Below are 19,984 nucleotides of genomic sequence, written 5' to 3' on the forward strand. Positions count from 1 at the left end.
GATGATTTTCTGTCTCTGGACTGAACTTTTTTTTTTTTTTTTTTTTTTTTTTAAACTTTGAAAAATAAAAGGGGTGGAACTAACTAATCTCTAAGTCCTTTCTATAACTCCAACATGCCTCATTTCACAGTGGTAAATTATATAAAATTTCTACCCCAATTTTATATTGGAAAGTATTGGTATTAGAAAGAAATGCAGAAACATGTTTTTAACCTCTCACAGCAAATATATCTCTAAAGATAACAAGACTATCCTGGCTTCAATCAGGCCTCCTCTCCCCTCTCCATTCTATAAATCACTGCTGGCAGGTAGCTGGGAAGCAGCTGCTAAGGATAACTTTGCTCCGGAGTACAGGAAGCCACCTTTTAACCCGCCTGCTGTTGTTTGTCTCTGTGAACTGTGACAAAGGAACAGATATTATCAGCAACATGCCAACTGTGGAGAGGATCTGGTCAGAGCACTAAAGGAAGCCTGCTCAGATCCACACCATACCAAGCATTTCATGAAGGTAAATGACTGCTGTGGGTGGCCCTTTTCAAGTCAGGCAGGGCCTCCTTGCTGTCCCGTGCACACATTATGTTCATTCTTTGCTCCAAGCCCTGACTCACAGGATCAAGGATTCAGAAGTTCTATGGGAACGACAAGATCATTAAACCTAATGCTCTCCTTTTACAGATGAAGAGACTGAGACTCAGGGGAGGTTAAGTGATGTTCCCAAGATCACACAAGTAGTTGGAAGCAGAGGAAGAAACTGAAGTCAGATTCTCTAACTTCAAATCCCCTATTCAAGAGTTCCCAAATGTTTTTACCTGCTCAATTTTTTTTTCCATTCATCTCCAGACCTTATCAATCTACCTCCTTTTGAACACTTACTCACATTTAATTATACAATGTCATATATCTTAAAACAACAACAACCAGTACAATTCCTCCCGTACCTGCCTTATATCAACCTTCTTTAACTAACAACACTGTAGAGATTTCACGTCTTTTACTTTTATGGAATCCACAGTCCAGCCATGGTTTGAGTCAGCATATGATAAAATACTTGTTGTCTGATATTAAATGACAATGCAAATCATAGAAAGCAACTGATTGGGCCCTAACACACTGAATCAAATGGTTTTCTCCAGACCTCTATTTTCCTTTGGACTTTTAATTTTTAAAAATTTGTTTGTTTTTAAAGCATAAAGAATTTTTTATTATTTTTTTTAAAAAAACTTCCACATTCTCTGCCTTATTTCTACTTTCCTTATTGAGAAGGCATGAAAAACAAAATCTATTAAATATGTATGTTATACAAAACAGATTTCTGCAATAGCCATATTAAAAAATAAAACAAAACAAGAAAAATACATCTAGACCAGAGCTATGTAAGGAAGCATATCTAAAGGAAAATGAGAAACTATACCCATGGCAATAAGGTCCAAAGAATGAGAAATTAGAATGGATTAAATTGTGCTCAATGAGAGTATTTGAAGAAAAGAATCAAGTGCAGACTGAAAGCGTTATCTCATGCCTGTAACCGGAACCCATAAATGAAACCTTTTTGATTCTTCATCCAATTATCTGGGGGAAAAAAAAAAAACACCCAACCCAATGAACTAAGTGCACTTACTGTAAAAACGTCATCATCTCCAAGCTCAGCTTCATTATGGATTGTAGAAGAAGAAGTTGTAGATCCTAGGAAGGAGATGGGAAAATACATGTAAAGAAAAGCTGACCATGAGGAATACATTATATTTGCAAGAATAATGTCAATCTAGCTAATATTCTGCTATGTGTTTGTATACAAAATGGATCAACATCAATGAAATATGAAAAACCAGCAAATGTTTTATACTTTGGATGCCCCAAGAGCTGTCATTTATTTCACATAGATGCAGACTGTAGCCAGCTCTTTTCTGACAGATGGTCTCCATAAATCATAGTGGTCAAATAAATGGGCACTTAGGGGCCAAATTTCTAGTGATGAACCTCTCCGATCTGGAATAAGCCTATCAAATGAGACACCTAGACCAGTTCATTACTGGGCTTGGGGTCCTTGAAACCTTACTGGACTGGACCTTCCATGGTTTATGCTTCAGTAAGAGAGCTTTTGAGATCCCAGGGGTTACTGCTATGTCATGAGGAAGACTCAAAGCAGAACTTTACTTAAGTCAGTTATCAAGCAGTGCTGGTCTGGTCACTAATGACCTATTTGACCTTGAGCAACTTCTCTGGCCCTGTTTCCTCATGGTGTAGGATGAGAGAAATGGGTTTAATGATTTCTGGGATCACTTCCAGGTCTAAATATTCTAGGACTCTTAAAAGCCAGATTGTGCCAACTCTTAGGACTTAGAAGTAAAGATCTCTGGCAAAGATTGAAGATTGGATTTCTGGACCCTTAACCACACTGCTTCTTCTCTTGGCACTTAGAATTCCGGGGACTTATTTATGCCCTGCTGTTTTCAGCTAAAATCTAGAGACATGTCAGGGGGGAAAAAAAAAACAAAACAGCTTATCTCATGGTGGAACAGGAATCAGCCTACAACAGCTAAGTTTATTTACAACTTCACATCTTTCTTCATCCTGGTATGCCAGTTATATAAATATTCTTGGAAAAGAGACTAAACAAAAGAAGCTTATATTTACAAGCAGCCATGGACTATCATCTTTTCTTTTCCTACCAGGATTAATAATGTGTGGAATAATTAAAATGAAGTTAGTGGTTGGCAAGGAAAAAATACACAAAATTATCAGCCTTCTTTATACAGTCTCTCCTCCCCCATTTTGTAAAATGATTAAAAATTAAGCTCTGACTCATTTTTTTTGGTTAGGATTTTCAGGAACAATGATACTACGTATATGACCTTGAGAAAAATCAATTAATTTGAGCCTCAGTTTCTTCATCTGTAAAATGGAAGTACTGGTGGACTAGACAGCCTTCAAGGAACCTTTTGTGGTTATGAGAATCTAGGAGTCTATATTTCCTTCTTTACCAATATACAAGAAGATTAAAATATCCCCCTAGAAAAAAATGTGAGAAGCAGTTGTCTAAATATTCATATACAGTGCCTGAAAAGGCACAACTAAATAAACATACTATTGGCACACATACCCGTCTCTCTATCATAATTTTAACCGAGCATCAGAATTCCTCCTTTCAAAGCCCACTTAAAATTTTTTTTATTTGAAGGCAATTGGGGTTAAGTGACTTGCCCAGTACTAATACACAGTTAGTACGTGTCTGAGGCTATAGTTGAGCTCAGGTCCACCGTGACTTCAAGGCCAGAACTCTATCTACTTTGCCATCTAGCTGCCCCAAAGCTCACTTAAATTGAAGTTCGAGAGTGTGTTCATGTCAGAGTCACAAAGAATAGTACAGAATCAATCTATTCCAAGGGCACCATCTAACTATGAATCAAGTGGTATTGTTCATTGATTTAGACTTAGGAAGACTTAGAATCAAATCCTGCTTCAGTCATGGACTAGCTATGTGATCCTAAGCATGTCACTTAATTTCTCTCAGTCTCATCTGCAAAATGGGAATAATAATAGCATCTATTCCCTAGGACTGTTTTGAGGACCAAAAAGATGATATATACAAAATGTTTAGCAAACTTTAAAGAGCAACATAAATGTTAGTTATTACTAATGACAAAGACATGAACTTATACCCATTTCATCAACAATTATGAAGTGATATTTCTTGCTTACATTTTAAACAAACAGTTGTTTTTTGTGATAACCCTAGATGTGGAAAATTAGCTTTCACTGACCTGTTTAGCCACCACACAATTGCAGTGAATAATTGACTAAAACCTCATGTGCTTAAATGAAGTTGAGGTCATGCATTTTTTTACAAATCTATTTTCACTCATTTCTTCCTAGACCCAATAAGGAGTAAAGAATATGCTATTCTTACTCAAATTGATTAAAGGTTTGTTTGTTGTTGTTTTTTAACAAACATATCTTCCCCTAACAATGCCACTATGAGGCATGAGTCCCAAAAGAGATTTAAAAGAAAAAGTAAAAGGACCTATATGTATAAAAATATTTGTAGCAGCTCTTTTCTCAGGGCAAAAAATTGGAAATAGAGGGGATGCCCATCAATTGGGGAATGGCTGAATAAATTGTGCTATGTGATTATGATGGAATATTATTATCCTCTAGGAAATGATGAGCAGGATACTCTCAGAAAAATCTGGAAAGTCCTTCATGAACTCAAGCAAAGTGAAATGTACTGTGTACAAAGTAATAGCAATGTTATGGGATGATCGACTGGGAATGACTTTGCCATTCTCAGGAATAAAATGACCCACAACTACTCTGAAGGACTTATGATGAAAAATCCTGTCCATATCTAGAGAAGGAACTGATTGTATATGAATACAAATTGAAGCATTCTCTCTTCCTCTCTCTCCCTCTACTTTATTTTTCTTGAGGTTATTTTTTGGGGCAGGAAAAAGACCTCTGTTTTCTGTCATAACATGACTTTTATGGAAATGCTTTGCATAACTTTCAGATGTGCTTTCTTAATGGGGGCTGAGGGTGATAATAAGGGAGAGAATCTGGTACTTAAAATTTTTTTAAATTGTCTTAAATGTAGCTAAAGAAAAGTACTAAATAAAATTTTAAAAAAGAAAACTGAGGGCCTGAGAGACTAGAAATTAAAAAAAAAACCCTCACAAAACCACAAATATATCTTCCAAAGGAAGTTCTGATTTGGCTATTCACATGCCATCCTTAGTCCTATATCTTTCTCAATGGAAAGACTCCAGGGTTTGCTTGCTGACTAGGCTGGAAGACAGAATATTCCTGTAGGTTTGTGCCAGTGGATCCTAGCCACCATTTCTGACAGCCATGCTTAGTAATCTGTTGCAGGCAACCTTGAATGGCACGAAGGTGACATGATTCAGTAGATGATATTTAGTCACTTTGGACTGAATCTGTAAATGTAATGCTATTTAGGGGGGGAAATAGAATATAAATTTTCTTCTTAGAAAGTAGTCCCTTATTTAATTTTTGATTTCATTAAGAAGCAAATACCATTGTACTGCTCATTTTTTTTTAAAGTAGAGCTGTTTCTGAATAATAACTTTAATTTCATCACTGAAGACAAGGGAAAATAAAATTGGTAGAGTGTATTCAGAGGACAGGCAGTTAAAGTGTACGGAAGACACCAGCATCTTGTTCCTCTCTTTACCCAGGAATTCTTCTTTAGAGCATAAATTGTAATCATCCTACAACGTCACCAAACAAGTTCACTGTGCCTAATATTTTTGCTATAATGTTGCCCCAAATTATAACAGGGGACTTTTGAAAATATATGGAAGCAGAATGAAATAAGGATGTAAAGGGAGAATAAGTACCAAACTGTAGAACTCCCTGAATGTTAAGCTAATGAGTTTGAACTTGATAAACAACAGGGAGTGCCACTAAAGAGACAGAAGAAATTGGGGAAGGAGGGGGAGAGCAGCCAATTATACAGCTAGGAATTGAGTTAAGTGTTTTAAAAATATTATCCCATTTAATCTTAACAATTGTGTGAGATAGGCATTGTTATTATCCCCATTTTATAGTGACAGACACTGAGGTAAACAGAGGTTAAGTGACTTGCTCTAGATCACACAGCTAGTAAATGTTTGAAGCCAAATGTGAACTCAGGATCTCCTGACTCCAAGCCCAGTGTTCTATTTGCTACTAAGACTAAATCATTGGAAAAGAAAGCCAAATTTGTTGCCATCAATGTGAAGGATGGATTAGAGAGGAGAATGAGAATGATGTTAGTTGGGATGTTATTGTGGCAGTGAATAAAAGGGTGGTAATAAAGGATGAAGGACTGGCAATGAGCACAGAGAAAAGGGAATAAAGGAGAGGAAGCTTCCTTCAAAGGATTTGCTAAGTGACTGCATATGAGAGGTGAGGCAGAAGGAAGGCTCAAAGACCTCTAAGGTGGTGATGCAGGAGCCTGAGGACGTGGCAAAACCACTGCCAAAAACACTGAAGTTCAATGCTCAGGGATTTCTGTCAATACAACACCCAGGGTTCTGGGATGTCATTAGCCCTGGACTGCTCTTCACCAACCCAAACTAACAGTTAAGTCCTGGGGAGTATTCTGGGGAGGATTGCAGCGGTCCGATGACCTTGGTTTTATATTTCATAAGCATCAGAGAAGAGTGATTCGAACCCAGGGCTTTCTGACAAGAATTCCGTTTTATACAGCAGGGGATCTTTGCATATAGTGAGCAATTAAAATGTTTATTAAATTTTTAATCTGAAACTCAGATTGGATTAAATCCAAAGTAGGGCATCTAAGTGGAGATGTCCTGCAGTCAACTGGAGAGACAGATCTGAAGCTCTGGAGAGAGGTCAAAGATGGATAGGGAGAGGTGGAAGTCTTGTCTGTAGATTAAGGAGCTAAAAATCAGGAAAGAATATGTTGAAAAGGCCCATGCCTGACCAATGGTGAACATCTAGAGATAGCAAGCTGGTGTAAGTGATAGAATCCTGGAAGGCAGGGAGACCCCACCTTCAAATCTAGCTGCAGACTAGCTATGTAGTACTCAGCAAGTTACTTAATCACTCTCTGCCTCAGTTTCCTATACTATAAAATGGGGATCACAACAGCAACTGCCTTCCAGGGTTTCTGTGAAGATAAATGAGATAATATTTGTAAAGTGCTAATGCTTGGCACATAGTAGGCGCTGACTAATACTAATTTCCTTTACCTTCCTGAAGAAGCCAAGAAGAGAGCAGAAGATCGCAAAGGAGAAGCACAGTAGGAGAGATCAAAGAAGAGCCAGAAGAAATGATGATCTTTTTTTTGGATGTCTGGTCAACGTGCCAAAAGCCAGAGAGGTGAAAAAATTTAAGGTTCCAAAACTGACTGCTAGAATTAGCAATTAAAGAGTCTGTTGTAACAAATGAAGATGAATATTGTGAAACTATAAAGACTAGGCTTTGCTTCAAAGAAGATAAAAGAGGCAGAGGCAAGTGGATCCGTGGATGTCGTGTGTTGGATAAAATAAAGGTTGTTTGATTCTTTTTTTTTTTTTTTTTTTTTTTTTTTTGAGGGGGGGAAGAAATGGAATCTGCCATGGTGAAAGGAATCCTGTTATCAAGACATTAATTATCTTTCAAGATGGCAGCAACCTCAGTACTCAACAGTACTACTCTCTGTCCCTGTGATCAGAACCCTGAGCAAAGAACTCCTCCCAAAGCTTCCACTCTTCACCTGGCTGTACTCCTTTAGATGGAAGTCCATCATGAATCCACACCACTCTCCTCTCCCTATTTTTCAATTTCCTTTTGGTATTATCTTTCCTCATTAGACTCGAACTTCTTTAAGGGCAAAGTTTCTCTTTTTTTTTCTTCTTATTTGTGTATTCCTAATACTTAGAACAGTGCTTGGCACATAGTAGGCATTTAATAAATGCTTATTAGCTGATTATTAATCAGTTTTGTTGAATCTTGTTTTCCTCTTTAAAAAAAAACTTTGTTATTTATGATGGTTCTCTGGGACTGGGAAAATATATGGGGCAAAATATAGGTGATTTTTTAAAAAGATTTTTTTTTTTTTAAATTATTTTATTTATTTATTTATTTTTTTTAAAAATTATATATATATATATATTTTATAATATTATCCCTTGTATTCATTTTTCCAGTTTACCCCCCCTCCCTCTATTCCCTCCCCCCGACGACAGGCAATACCATACATTTTACATGTGTTACAATATAGTCTAGGTACAATACATGTGTGCGAATATCACTTTCAAAAAGATTTTTTTTAAAAGAAAAAAAAAACTTGTTAGTGAGAACAATTTCATTTAAGTAATGGGAAATTAGATTTAAGAGACGGAGAAGAGAGTATGAGACAAGAGCATGAACTAATTGGGCGGCAAGACCCCAAACCTCTTTTGGCCTCAGTTTTCCCAACTGTAAAATGCTGCAAAGACAGACTGTAGGAGATAACCTAAGTTCCTTTCCATTTCTAAAATTCTATGATTCCTATTCTTTAGTGTTTAATATAAAAGGTAACTATAATTAGCTAGGTGCTAAGATTTTTGACTATATTTTAAATATTGTTTTTGTTAACAGACTTTCAGCTACAAAAAGTTGATTTCTTCTCCTGTTTCTTTTCTTTTCTTTCTTTCCTTCCTTCCTTCCTTTTTTTCTTCCTTTCTTTCTTTCTTTTTCTTCTTCTTTTTTTTTGTTTTTTTGTTTTAAATAAACCAGCTAGCTAGTGTGTTGCTTTGGAAAGCACAAAGGTTACAAAACCAACAAAAAAATCAAAATTCCTCCTTGTTACCCAACCAGAGAAAAGAGATTTCTGTAAATTAGCAACTCATAGGATATTTTCTGTAAAATGTGGGAGAGTAGAGTGGACAAACTCTTAAGGTACTTTCCAACTCTCAAATTTAAGGTAATTGATGGATAGGGCAGGCTATCAGAGTACTTCTTTATCTTTTAACCTCATGGTTTTCAACATAAGAAGGGGTAGTGGTCATCTAATCCAGGCCTCTGCCTAAAAAGAATGCAGCATCTGGGTGCCTAATCAAGTATTAAATGCCTTTGGGAAATAAGTTCCTGCAAAATGGTATGTAATACAATAGAAAATGTATTGTATTAAGTTCCCATTCCAGCTCTGCCACTAACCACCCTTGGGACCTTCGGATAACCATTTAACTTCTCTGGGCCTCAGTTTCCTTGCCTGTAAAACGAGAGAATTAGACTAAATGATCTCTCTGAGATCCTTTCTAGTTCCAAAACATATAATCTATGATTCATTACCTTCTGTGGATGGTGAGGCACTGGCTCATGTCTGGGACTAAAGTAGTCTAGATTAGGAAGGAAGGAAACAAGCATTTGTTAGGTGCCTACTATGTGCTGCACATGCTATGCTAACCAATATTATCTTATCTGTTCCTCCAACAACTCTGGGAGATTTGTGCTATTAGGAGTTTCCATTTTACAGTTTAGAAAACTGAAGCGGACAGAGGTTAAATGACTTACTCTGGTTACAAAGCTAGTAAGAGAGGCTGCATTTGGATCCAGGTCTTTCTGACTCTAGGCCTGGCTTTCTAACAATCTGCCTCCAGCTGCCTCTTAGATACAGTTGGGGAAGGGGGCTGTAAGACTCATTCCATTCAAAAACTAACTGATACTATTAAGCTTCACTCCTGGACTGACCACAGATTCTAGCATTGTGTTAGATATCCTAGGGACATATACAGGAATTATTCCATAAATATCTATTGGTCGATTGATCAATCACGTACCAAATGGAAATCCAGGGGACAGGATACAAATTGTTGGATCATTTCCCAGAAGCTCAGCTTTCTGGAGCTTTTTCTTAATAGAATATGACTGTGAGTTTGTTGAGAGCCAACTGGATATACCCCAAAACAAAGGCAGTTTGAGGACAGGACTAAAGTGAAATTTGGATAAGGAATTTATTTCTAGAACTTCCATATATTCAATTCATCAAGAGTACTACCTGTCTTGGTTAAGTATGTCATGAGTAGCAGTTGCCAAAAAGGTGTTTCTCTGATCTAAATAACTTCCCCTTACCATAAGGCCTATTTTCATTTTTGCTTTGGGGAAGCCACTTCAGTATCTCTCCTCAAACCCATTCTTAGATTCTCTGGCTTCTTTCAAGGTTCAAGCCATGTGCCATTGCTTATGGGAAACATCTCCTAATTTCCTTGGGTGCTTATGCCTGTTCTGTCCTTCTCAAATAATCAAATATGTACTTAGCTACTTACATGCTGCAACTCTCCCAGGAGAGTATAAATTCTTTGAGAGCAGGGCCTATTCATGTTTAAATTTTGTAAATCCAGTGTCTAGGAATAGTGCCTTACAAAAAGTAAGCACTTTATAAATGTTGGTTGGACCAGATACCAAGTCTTTGTATCTAGTCATTTGATCCTGTCCAAGAGCACTAACCAAGAAATAATTCTTTAAGCCAAAATAATAAAAACAAATAACAACAATAATCCCAACAAATAGCAAGAAAAAGATTAAAAAACAAAACAAAACTTGAAAATCCACACAATCCCATTGTACAGTGAGCAGAGTGCAGTTAAAGAATCTAGTACCTTCGATCAGGTCTTCTATTGCTTTTCTCACTCCTCTGTCAAAGGCTCGTGCGTCAGCTGGGCTTTGGAAAGTAAGCCCAAACTTTCTGTTATCAACTTTCCAATGATGAAATGTTGGGTTTGCTTTCGTGTAGACCAAGTCTTTTCTTACGTAGCATTCCAATACCACCTAAAAGATTAAATTCATGGGAATAGTTACAAGTAGTATTGTCGTAATGGGGTCTAGAAGCTTAGTTATGAAGAGATGGCATTAAGGTCTCCAGACTTTAAACTACAAAACTCCAACAACCTCAAAAACAGTAACAGTATCATAGCCGCCTTTGTTCCTTGCTTCTTCTCTAGCTGCTACCTTGTTTCTTCTCATTGGCTACCAAATTTCTTAAACACACAATCTCAATTTTCTTACCATCCATTTAACTCTCTGTAATCTGGCTTTCCTCCCTGACTTTCTACTGGAATCAGTCTCTTAAAATCAATAAGCAACATAAATTTAATAAGCATTTATTCTGTACCAGACATCCTGTCACTCTAACCCCAAGTCAAAGGCTGTTCTTTATCTTTTTGGTTCACATGACATCATAGAGTGTTTAGGCTTGGAATCAAGAAAACATGGTGCTTGGAATCCTATCCTTGACCCTTACCATCTGTATGGCCAAGTCACAACCTCTCAGAGCCTCAGTTTCTCCATCTAGAAAATGAAAATAATTTGAGTAATACCTACTTCATAGGCTATTAAGAAACTCATGTGAGATTAAGTATGTAAAGTTTTTTTTTTTGCAAACTTTTAACTAGTACACAAATACCAGCATTATTTTCATTGATCTTTTGACTATATTTATAAGTGTTGACTTAAATTCCTCTCCTCCCTTGGTTACTGAAATACTGGATTCTTCTGGTCTTGCTGGGTTCTCTATATGCTTCTACTCAATTTTCTTCATAAATTCTTATCTTTTTCCTATTTTCTAAATGATTGGTCCATTCATCTAGTCTCAAGATTTTAGTTATCATCTCTCTAGTAATGATCCCACCCAAACCTTTAAAATTTGTTCTTTCTTCAGATCCTCTATTGATTGAGTGCCGTGGTCAAATTCCAAACATTTAAAAATGGATTTGCTTTTTTTTTCCTTCTTTTTCTTAACTTGTTTTTGGTCTCTGCCTTTTTAAAATTACTCTTTTTTTTTTTTTTTTTTTTTTGCTACCCAGGTTCAAACTTGGGAGCTCTCCTTTATTCCCCTATATCCAGATATTCACCAGGGCCTATCAACATTTTCTTTGAAATACCTTTTATTACCAGTCCTTCCTTTCCATTCTCATTGACAATTTCTAGTTCAGACCCTTGTTACTTTTTTTGTTGAAAACAGCTTTCTAAATGATATTCCTGACTCTAGTAGCCATCTCTTCTTCCTACCTATGACACTCATCTTCCTTGAATATGACTATATCTTGTCATCCTTCTCTTGTTCTAAAAATGGTACAATAGATAAAAGAATTAGGCATTTTGTAGTCTCTTACTAGCCATGTAACTAGGGCAAATCATTGGACTTCTTTGAAACTATTCACTCATCTAAAACAGGGATAATTATCCAATTGCTGTTGAGATCAATAAGATCATAAATGGGAAATGTTTTGAAAGCTAAAAAATTATGATAATGAATCAGGATGGATACAAAATCCCACAAATACATCAAGCTCACTCCTTATTCTGGGCCAGCTGATGATAATATGCTCTCTTCAAATCCTATCCTATTTTCAAGGTTCAGTTCAAGACCATCTCCTTAATGAAACCCTTTTCTGACTAGTCTAGCTTTCACTGATTTTCATTTCCTTAAGAACTAAATAGGATTACAAATTTGAGGCTAGAAGAGCCTTCATATCACCTTGTCCAAACTATTTGTTTTATTGACAAAAAGATGGAGATCCAGAAAGATTAAGTGGGTTGCCTATCATACAGGTAGTAAGAAAAGAGAGATGAGATTTTTAACCTGGGTCTTCTAATGCCAAATCTGCCATGCTCTTCATAATATCTTTAGCTGTTTTTATATTTTGACTATATTACACAACTAAGACTTACTTAAAAACTATCACATCTTATTTTATAATTGCTTCATGTAGATTTTGTATCCCTTTTGTGTCCTTAAGTAGGTGAGCTCTTGGAAGACGGGCCATTTCTAAATCTTAATTTATATTCTACTATTTAGCATAATGCTCAGCACATAGGATATATTAATTAAATAATTGCTGATTGAACAAATGATATTTTAAAGTTGTTTGAATAAAGTACCATTTTAAGTAGGTAAAAGAAAATTTCTCTTTTGTTGTTTATCTTAAAATATCCTTTCTTTCAAAATGATATTCTTTTATTTGATATTCTGAATACTATGAAGATTTTGTTCAGTTGCTTAATCTCAATGCTACATTGGTCATAATCACAAAAACTAAATAATTAATTTAGATGAAATAGGGGAAGAGGTAAAATTTGGTCTGAATTTAATGTAAAGAATAAGCTATCAAAAATTTTAAAATAAGTAGAGCCATGTTATTTTAAAAGACTTCAGGAGTGGAAGGGTCCATAAAATTTATAATTGCAAAGAAGATAATAGACAATATGCCAAATAGAAGTCTTCATTAAATGTTTTTTTTTTTTTTCTTTTTTGTGGTAATTTTAGTACATAAAAAAACCCAACAGGATAATCAATCACAGATCATTAGGGCTGGAAGAAAATTTTCAAAGAAATTAGTCTAGCCTCCTTACTACACCACTGATGAGAAAAGCATAGTCGCTTGTATAAGATCACGTGACTAGTGGCAGTGGCTGAGTTGAGATTCCTGGGATCTGAGTTAATCTTGTTTACTAACTTTCTATTCTATACATTATATATAAAATCAAAACAGCTTATTGCTATAACTTATTAATAAACAAATTCTAAGACTGATTTTTTTTTTGGAGAGGGTGATTTTCATCATTTTTACCAAATTAGATAAGTGTGAAGCACTCTGAAAACTTTAAAATATAATATACATGTTATTTTTATTATTATCACTGATGATATAAAAAAAATGCCTTTCACTGATACAGTTCAAGACTATGTTTCACCTGAGATACTGAGAGGTCTGGACTTACCCATGATTATAGAGCTACTCTGTATATCAAAGGCAGGGCTTCTTCCTAATTCCAAGACTAGCCCTCTCTTTGCTGGTTAATGTTTACTAATTTTTAAAAATTGCCTAATAAAGCTTTTTAAAAATCTCAAATCAGCAAATATTTTTCTTGAATGCCTACTATTTGCAAAGAGATTTGCTTGGTCTGGAATAGTGAGTGCAAAGGGAAACAACATGAGTCTAGACCAGCCTGTATTTGAATGATAAATAAATTTAGAATTAGAGAAATCCAAATCAGGGATTTTACTGTCACAAATGTTTGCAATTTAAAAATTTGCAAAAGCTTTTAAATGAAGTCTTTTCAAAAACAAGCTAACTTTACTAAAACTCTTCACTTTCTCCATAATTTCAGTGATCCTGTGGCTAAAATTTTCCATGCTTAGATTCAGACCAAAAGTCAATTCTCCTAGGAAAATTTAAGTAAAATTGGTCCAGTCATCTGAATAAAGTGAACAGAAAGAACAACAAGCAACAATTTCTCCTTTGAAGAAAAAAAAATCATCTTACAAAATTGAGACTATAAAGATAATAACCACAATAATAACAATGATTAAGAAAACCTGGTTTTTACGTCTATTATGTGCTAATGATTTCCCAAATTTGTTCATGTTCTGCTCCTTGTTGGCATTCCCTTTCTTCTTCTGCCTATCCATTCTTTCAAGTTTAAATCAGTAACCACCCCCCTTAATCCTCATCAGTTTCTCTTGGTACCTCACAAAGTTTGCACCAACCTTAAGCAGGTACCATGCATTCTTCTGCATTAAAATTTATCTATCACAGTGCCTTGCAACTTAGTAGGTACTCAGCTTCAGCACAACTGAAATGTGTATGTATCACAATCTTGAAGCTCTTGTCCCCATTCCCAGAGGCTCCAAAAATGCAGCTTTTGGCACAGGGAAACTTTCCCAGAATCAACAATAGAACTCTACACATAAGCTTGTTGGGTGAATAGGAAAGAAATACCTTTTGTACAATTACCTCTAAAAAATCCCAACATTTTAAATAAGAAAACTAAGTAATTAACTATCAAGTTAATGTAAAATGGCAGCCAATGCCAAGTTTTTATTGAGCACCTTTGTTGTACTGCTTTAACACATATACCCAACACATTATTTTAGTTTAAATTAATTTATATGAGAAATTGAAGTTTTAAAATAAGTTTAAAAAATTTGGAGGTAAACAATTTCTTTACTAATTATCTCTCTTAAATAATTCCTTTAAATCTCCCCAAATAGGTTTCCATTTACAAAAATTCAATTTATGCATAATGACTGTTTCAGTAATAGAACCATTACTTGAAGTAAAGGATACTGGCACCCAATGCTTATTAACAAAAGCTTTTAGAACTGTGAAAGTGTAAATTTTTTTACTTTAGCTATAATTATCTCTCTCCTAACTGCTTTAAAAAAAAAAAAAAGGAAAAATGACTGCAAAGGAACATTCAGGTGGCAAATTTAATATAAATAATGATCAAGAATACAAATGTCAATATTCTCAGAATAATGTTAACGTCCTCATATTATGTATACTTATTATGTATATTACATATACTTCTTTAGCATTAATTGAGGATATGTTGAATATTTTGAATCTCTTCTGGCTTCTGAAGTAAATTTCCAGTATATAATATGGGCAACAAACATGAAGAGTGTTAAAGCTGCCTAAGAGAACTTCATAGCTTTTTCATAAACATTATTGCTAATTTAAAGTAGATTTTAGCATTCAATATATTTTTAGTTTCTATAACACCAAAGTACCTTCTTCAAAGAATCATGGGAGGAAGCAGATGCCAATAGAAGGTTGATTTGGCTAATTTTCCTGTTACTGCTTTTTTCCCTCCAAAACATGTTTTATTCATTAATTTTGTGCAATAAAAGCTACACTGTCTTTTAGGTAAACATCTATTTGGAAGGAACAGTATGCCAGGAGACAACCTGCCCCCATATTTTAACTCTACCAATCCAACTCAGGAATAGCTCACTCTGAATAATGCATTAGCTTTCAAAGCTCTCACTGCCACTGGGCCATACAATGTGACTGACTTCGTCAGTGCTGGAAGGTCTGATCCATGAATGGATGGTTTCCTTAATTCCACTAAGATGGCAGAAGTTCTAAATCTGGTGGGGGCTGGGGAGAACAACCTAGACATTTCAAAACTTGGCATTGACTAAGAAAAGCAATTCAGTTGTAACTAAAGCTACTTTTTGGGCTAAGGCAAAGGTTCTTAGCCTAAGTGTGAACTTATTTTGAGATAATCATATTTAAATATCATTGGTTTTCTTTGTAATCCTAAGAATTTTATTTTACACATTCATAAACATTCTGAGAAAAGGTACATAGGTTTTGTTTTGTTTTGTTTTGTTTTGTTTTTAAACCAGACTTCCCAAGGGATCCAAAGCATGAAAAAAGTAAAGTACCTTCAGATGAAGGGATGGGGATGAAGAAGCCTTTATTTGAAACAAAGGTCTTATGTAATCTGGCTTGGCTGCAAAGTCTACCTTCTGAAACTTTTCTCCCAAGAATTGGGAATTAAAAAAAGAAAAAAAAAAAGAAAAAAAAAGAAATATGAATGGGAAGGAGAGGATTGGAGAGAAAAGTTTTTTTTAATTATCTTTAAGAAAAAAAAAAAAACTGTCGGTGACTTAATCCACAAGTCTCATATCTGTACTTACCAGTTTGTCTTTCTGCCGTTCCCCATGGATGAGAAAACCACTTCTTCCATTCCCTTCTGGGTGCATGACCTTGCAGACACCAACTCGACTGATCCCACCTCCTTCTTGAGGTAACCATCCCCCACTGGAGTCATCTCGGGTCATAACCACAGCTTTGACACGAACAATATAGCTGTCACTAAAACGACACAACAAAAACAATTTGTTAAGAGAAATTATTTGTCAGTTTTGCTTCCTAGCTATTCAATATAAGAATCTCTTTCAGTGGGCCAACCAACCAACATCCCAAACAAGACTTAAGCCTGAAAGCTAGTGCTCATAAAATCAAGGCTAAGTATTATCTTCTATGGAAAGGTAGTCTGCCATAAGGTAGACAGTATGGAAGAAACAGGGATCTGAATCCTGTCTCTGACACTTATTCATTGAGATCATAGGCAAGTCATCTGACTTTTCAACTCCAGTTGTCTTAGTTATAAAGTGGGTATAATACCTATAGCAACATCCTCTTAGGGTGATGGTAAGGATCAAATGAGATGATTTATATAAAGCACTTTCTAAACCTTAAAGTGATATTTAAATGACATCTATAATAGCTGAAATCCAATATATTTTTCCTTTTTTAAGTCTGGATAAAACATTCATAATTATATTGTTTTTAATAACAATGGATACTTACATAGCTTTCAAAGGTATAGAAAGAGAAATTAAATATACATTTTGTCACTGGATTCTCAGAACAATCCTTTGAAGTTGTTATTACAGGTATTGTCATTCCCATTTTACAGAGAGGTTCCGAAAGCTTAGGGGCAGGCAGCTATGTGATACTGGTCGTGGTAGTCAGGAAGACAGATTAAAATCCTACCTCAGTCACTAACTAGCTATATCACCCTGAAGCTGCTTGATTTCCTGAAGAAACAAAAGATAATAATACCTGCCACCTAGAGTAGTCTCAGGGATCAAATAAGATAATGTTTGTAAAGCACCATGAAAATCTTTCAGTGCTTTAGGAATAAATGTTGGCTATTTTTAGTTTACAGAGTCAGTGGACATTGAAAATGGGATTTGAATCCAGGTCTCTCTCAATTAAAGGTCCACTGTATACTCTTTCTACTGAAATAACATAATTGTGACTTCTCTACAGTTTCTGATTGAAATTTTCCTATCTTGAGTACCTCATGATACTTCTATCATTTTAGATTTCCTCTCTCTAAAATTACGAAAAAGAGATGTAATCTTAGATTTAATAATCTGTATATGACTTTTGTGATTTAAGAAATACAAATGTGTTTAAAAAGGAAAATGTTATTTAGCAGGCAATTCCTTACTAAATCTTTACACCATCATAAGAAAAAAACAATTGCTTAAAAAAATCACCACAAAATGCAATATTTTAATGACTCTTCATACCTATCTTAAAATCTTATGGTCATCTGAAATCATATGCATCTATTTTAAAAGTTTAGATAACAATTTGTAGGGTTTATGAGTCCATTTGGAGTATAAGCTCTGAAAAGGTAAATAGTTATACCATGCGTTATAGGACATTTATAAATTATATCATTTAGCTTGACTTTCCTAAAAAGGAAGATCAGATGGTCTTTAACTCTTAAAATTTGACTTTGCACAAACTGATTCTCAACATTTCAGAAATCTAGTTACTTTTAGTATAAGATTACAAGGATGACAAACATTCAAATCAAAAGTAAATCACAAAACAGTTTATATAGCTTACAAAACATTTTCCTTCAACTATCTCGTCTACAGCATAGCCTATTGTTTACCATTTTATTTGCTAGTCTAAATAATTTTAGTTTCACAATAAGTTACTCTGAAAACCTGCCAAAATTTGCTTCCTCCAGATCAAATCCAGCCTTTTCTCATTCTTTGTTACATTTTGGAACAATTATCTATTTCCACAAGACCATCAAATCGATAATTTGTCTATTTGCATAAGATGGACAGTGTAGCCACATTTCATCTATCAAAGGTGAAATATATAATGTAAAAATTTTACAATGATTTATCTTCAATTATTTTTGAATAAATAAAAAATGTTTAATGAAGATAGATTCACAAATGTCGTAACAGCTTGCTGACCAAGCTATTTCCCCATTTCGCTGAAGGGAAAGCAGAGTAATAAAATTTAAAAGCTTGTCAGTGGTTAGAGATCAAATGAGGAGCAAGGTCCACCATAGAGTTGGAATGTTTCCCCTTATGCACATATGCAAAACAAAATGGGGGGGAGGAGTTAATTATTTGTAGATAATTCTGAGAACTACAGTACAGTATAGTAGCTTGAAATTTGCATTCTGTTAAAAAAAATTATTGCAGCATATTTCTACAAAAATGTATAATATTTCCATGGTCTAGGAAAAAGGTTATCTCTACCAATGGAAAATAAAATGGAAAACTGAAGCAATTAGCTGAATACTTCACACTAAAGAACTAGGTTTTTGACACATTGGCCTTGACTGCCCAGGAAAAACCAGTTTAGGAGGCTGGATTACTTTTCTTAGACTTGGGGCTTTGTTTACCACTTCTCTGGCTGGCAGATGTTAAGAAATGCTCTTTTACTTTCTCCCTACCCACATGAGCTACATACACACAAACTTTTCTGTGTTCCTCGGGCATCTCTCCCACAGTGGCTTAGAACAGACTGGCTGAGGCATTTCCCAGAGTTAACCACATTGCCTTCCTAATCCTATACGTGTGTTACCGGTTCATTTTGACAGGAAATTACTAAGGTGCAAAACTCAAGCCCCACACACCTCTTGTTCAAACATGACCTGTCTTTTATTGGGCTTCAGCAGCTAGGGCACCATTTTGGGGAGGAAATGGGGGAGTAGAAAGAAGAAAGGAGATTAAGGAGGAAAAAAAAGTTTGCATAATTTAAATGCATGCAATCTACTTAACATTACAAGAGAGCATTTTTTTTTAACCAACTAGAGATTAATTTTTAAAATGCAAGTGGAAGATTATCAACATAAGATATTTCCCCCATATCACCTACTAACAACTTCTGCTCTGTAAAATCTTCCTTCTTGTCCTCTTATTCTACTCTTACCCCCTGCCTCTCACCTGACCCCACGAGAATAAACCAATCTAAAAAAAAAAAAAAAAAAAAAAAAAAAAAGTGGACCAATATGAACTGAGGCACTGAAGCATGTGGTTGATTCTATAAAAGAAATCAGCAGAGTTAAAGGAGAGCATTGAAAACTGAGGAGGAAACAATATCTGTCTGGATTATCCAGCTGCAGGGCAGTCAGCCAACTATTTCCTATCTGCTGTGTATTTAAGCTCTTCAGTCACTCATCCCCACCCAGAACAAAAATGACAATGAACTTGAGGACTAAAAGGTAGACTATAGAAAGAGCACCCTCTCCCCCAGACTCTGTCCCCACCCCATTTTTCCTTCTGGGACAAAAGAAGAAAACAGCACCTGCTAAAAACACAAGTGGAGTTATTGTGGGGGAAATGGTCAAGGAAGGAAAATGAAGGAGAATTTAGCTCCTGGTCTAGTCAAGTAAAATGGCATCAGGTTGGTTTTTTTGTGTTTTTTTTTTTTTTTACCCTTTGCCTTTAATCAAAGGACAGAGGGACAACAATCCCAACATGGGGTGAATGAAGAAAAGTGAAGGCTGGTACAATGCAGAACCTCTACTACTGAGCTACAGCTCTTTAGGAACACTGTGAAGCCCTAAAGGAAGGCCTTTCTCAAAGGATCTACTAGGCATTAACCAAAATGAAGTTTTTGGATTTTGTTCAAGTGACTTGAGTGGTCAAGGTTTTGTTACTTTAAAAAAAAATCTTTTTATCTATGTTTTCTAACTCTTCTTGTGACCCCAGCCAAGTCTGTCAAGTCAGTTAGCCTTTCTCTGCCTCAATTAATAAACAAGTATTTATAACAAGTACTATGTGTCTGGCACTATGCTAGGTAACTAGCTTCTGGGGATGAAAATGCTTTAGAAGAGGGAAAGAACCACAAAGGGGAAAATGAGTTAAGAAATGATTTTGCTATCAGAAATGGCAGCATATTTGCAATTCCATTCAACAATCATTTATGAAACA

The 19,984-nt window shown here is 35.3% G+C and overlaps 1 protein-coding gene across 1 annotated transcript in view; it reads right to left on the reverse strand.

Annotated features, from left to right (window-relative positions):
* SPRED2 (sprouty related EVH1 domain containing 2) overlaps positions 1-19,984 on the reverse strand; it is a 162,197-nt gene that overhangs the window by 23,753 nt on the left and 118,460 nt on the right. Inside the window, exons 2-4 of the mRNA XM_074287084.1 lie at positions 15,917-16,094; positions 10,086-10,254; positions 1,619-1,683 (exon numbers count right to left, since the gene is read on the reverse strand). Of these exons, the coding sequence (XP_074143185.1) occupies positions 1,619-1,683; positions 10,086-10,254; positions 15,917-16,094 (412 nt within the window). The remainder of the gene's footprint in view (positions 1-1,618; positions 1,684-10,085; positions 10,255-15,916; positions 16,095-19,984) is intronic.

Source organism: Sminthopsis crassicaudata, chromosome 2 (assembly GCF_048593235.1).
Source record: "Sminthopsis crassicaudata isolate SCR6 chromosome 2, ASM4859323v1, whole genome shotgun sequence".
Lineage (NCBI taxonomy): Eukaryota > Metazoa > Chordata > Mammalia > Dasyuromorphia > Dasyuridae > Sminthopsis > Sminthopsis crassicaudata.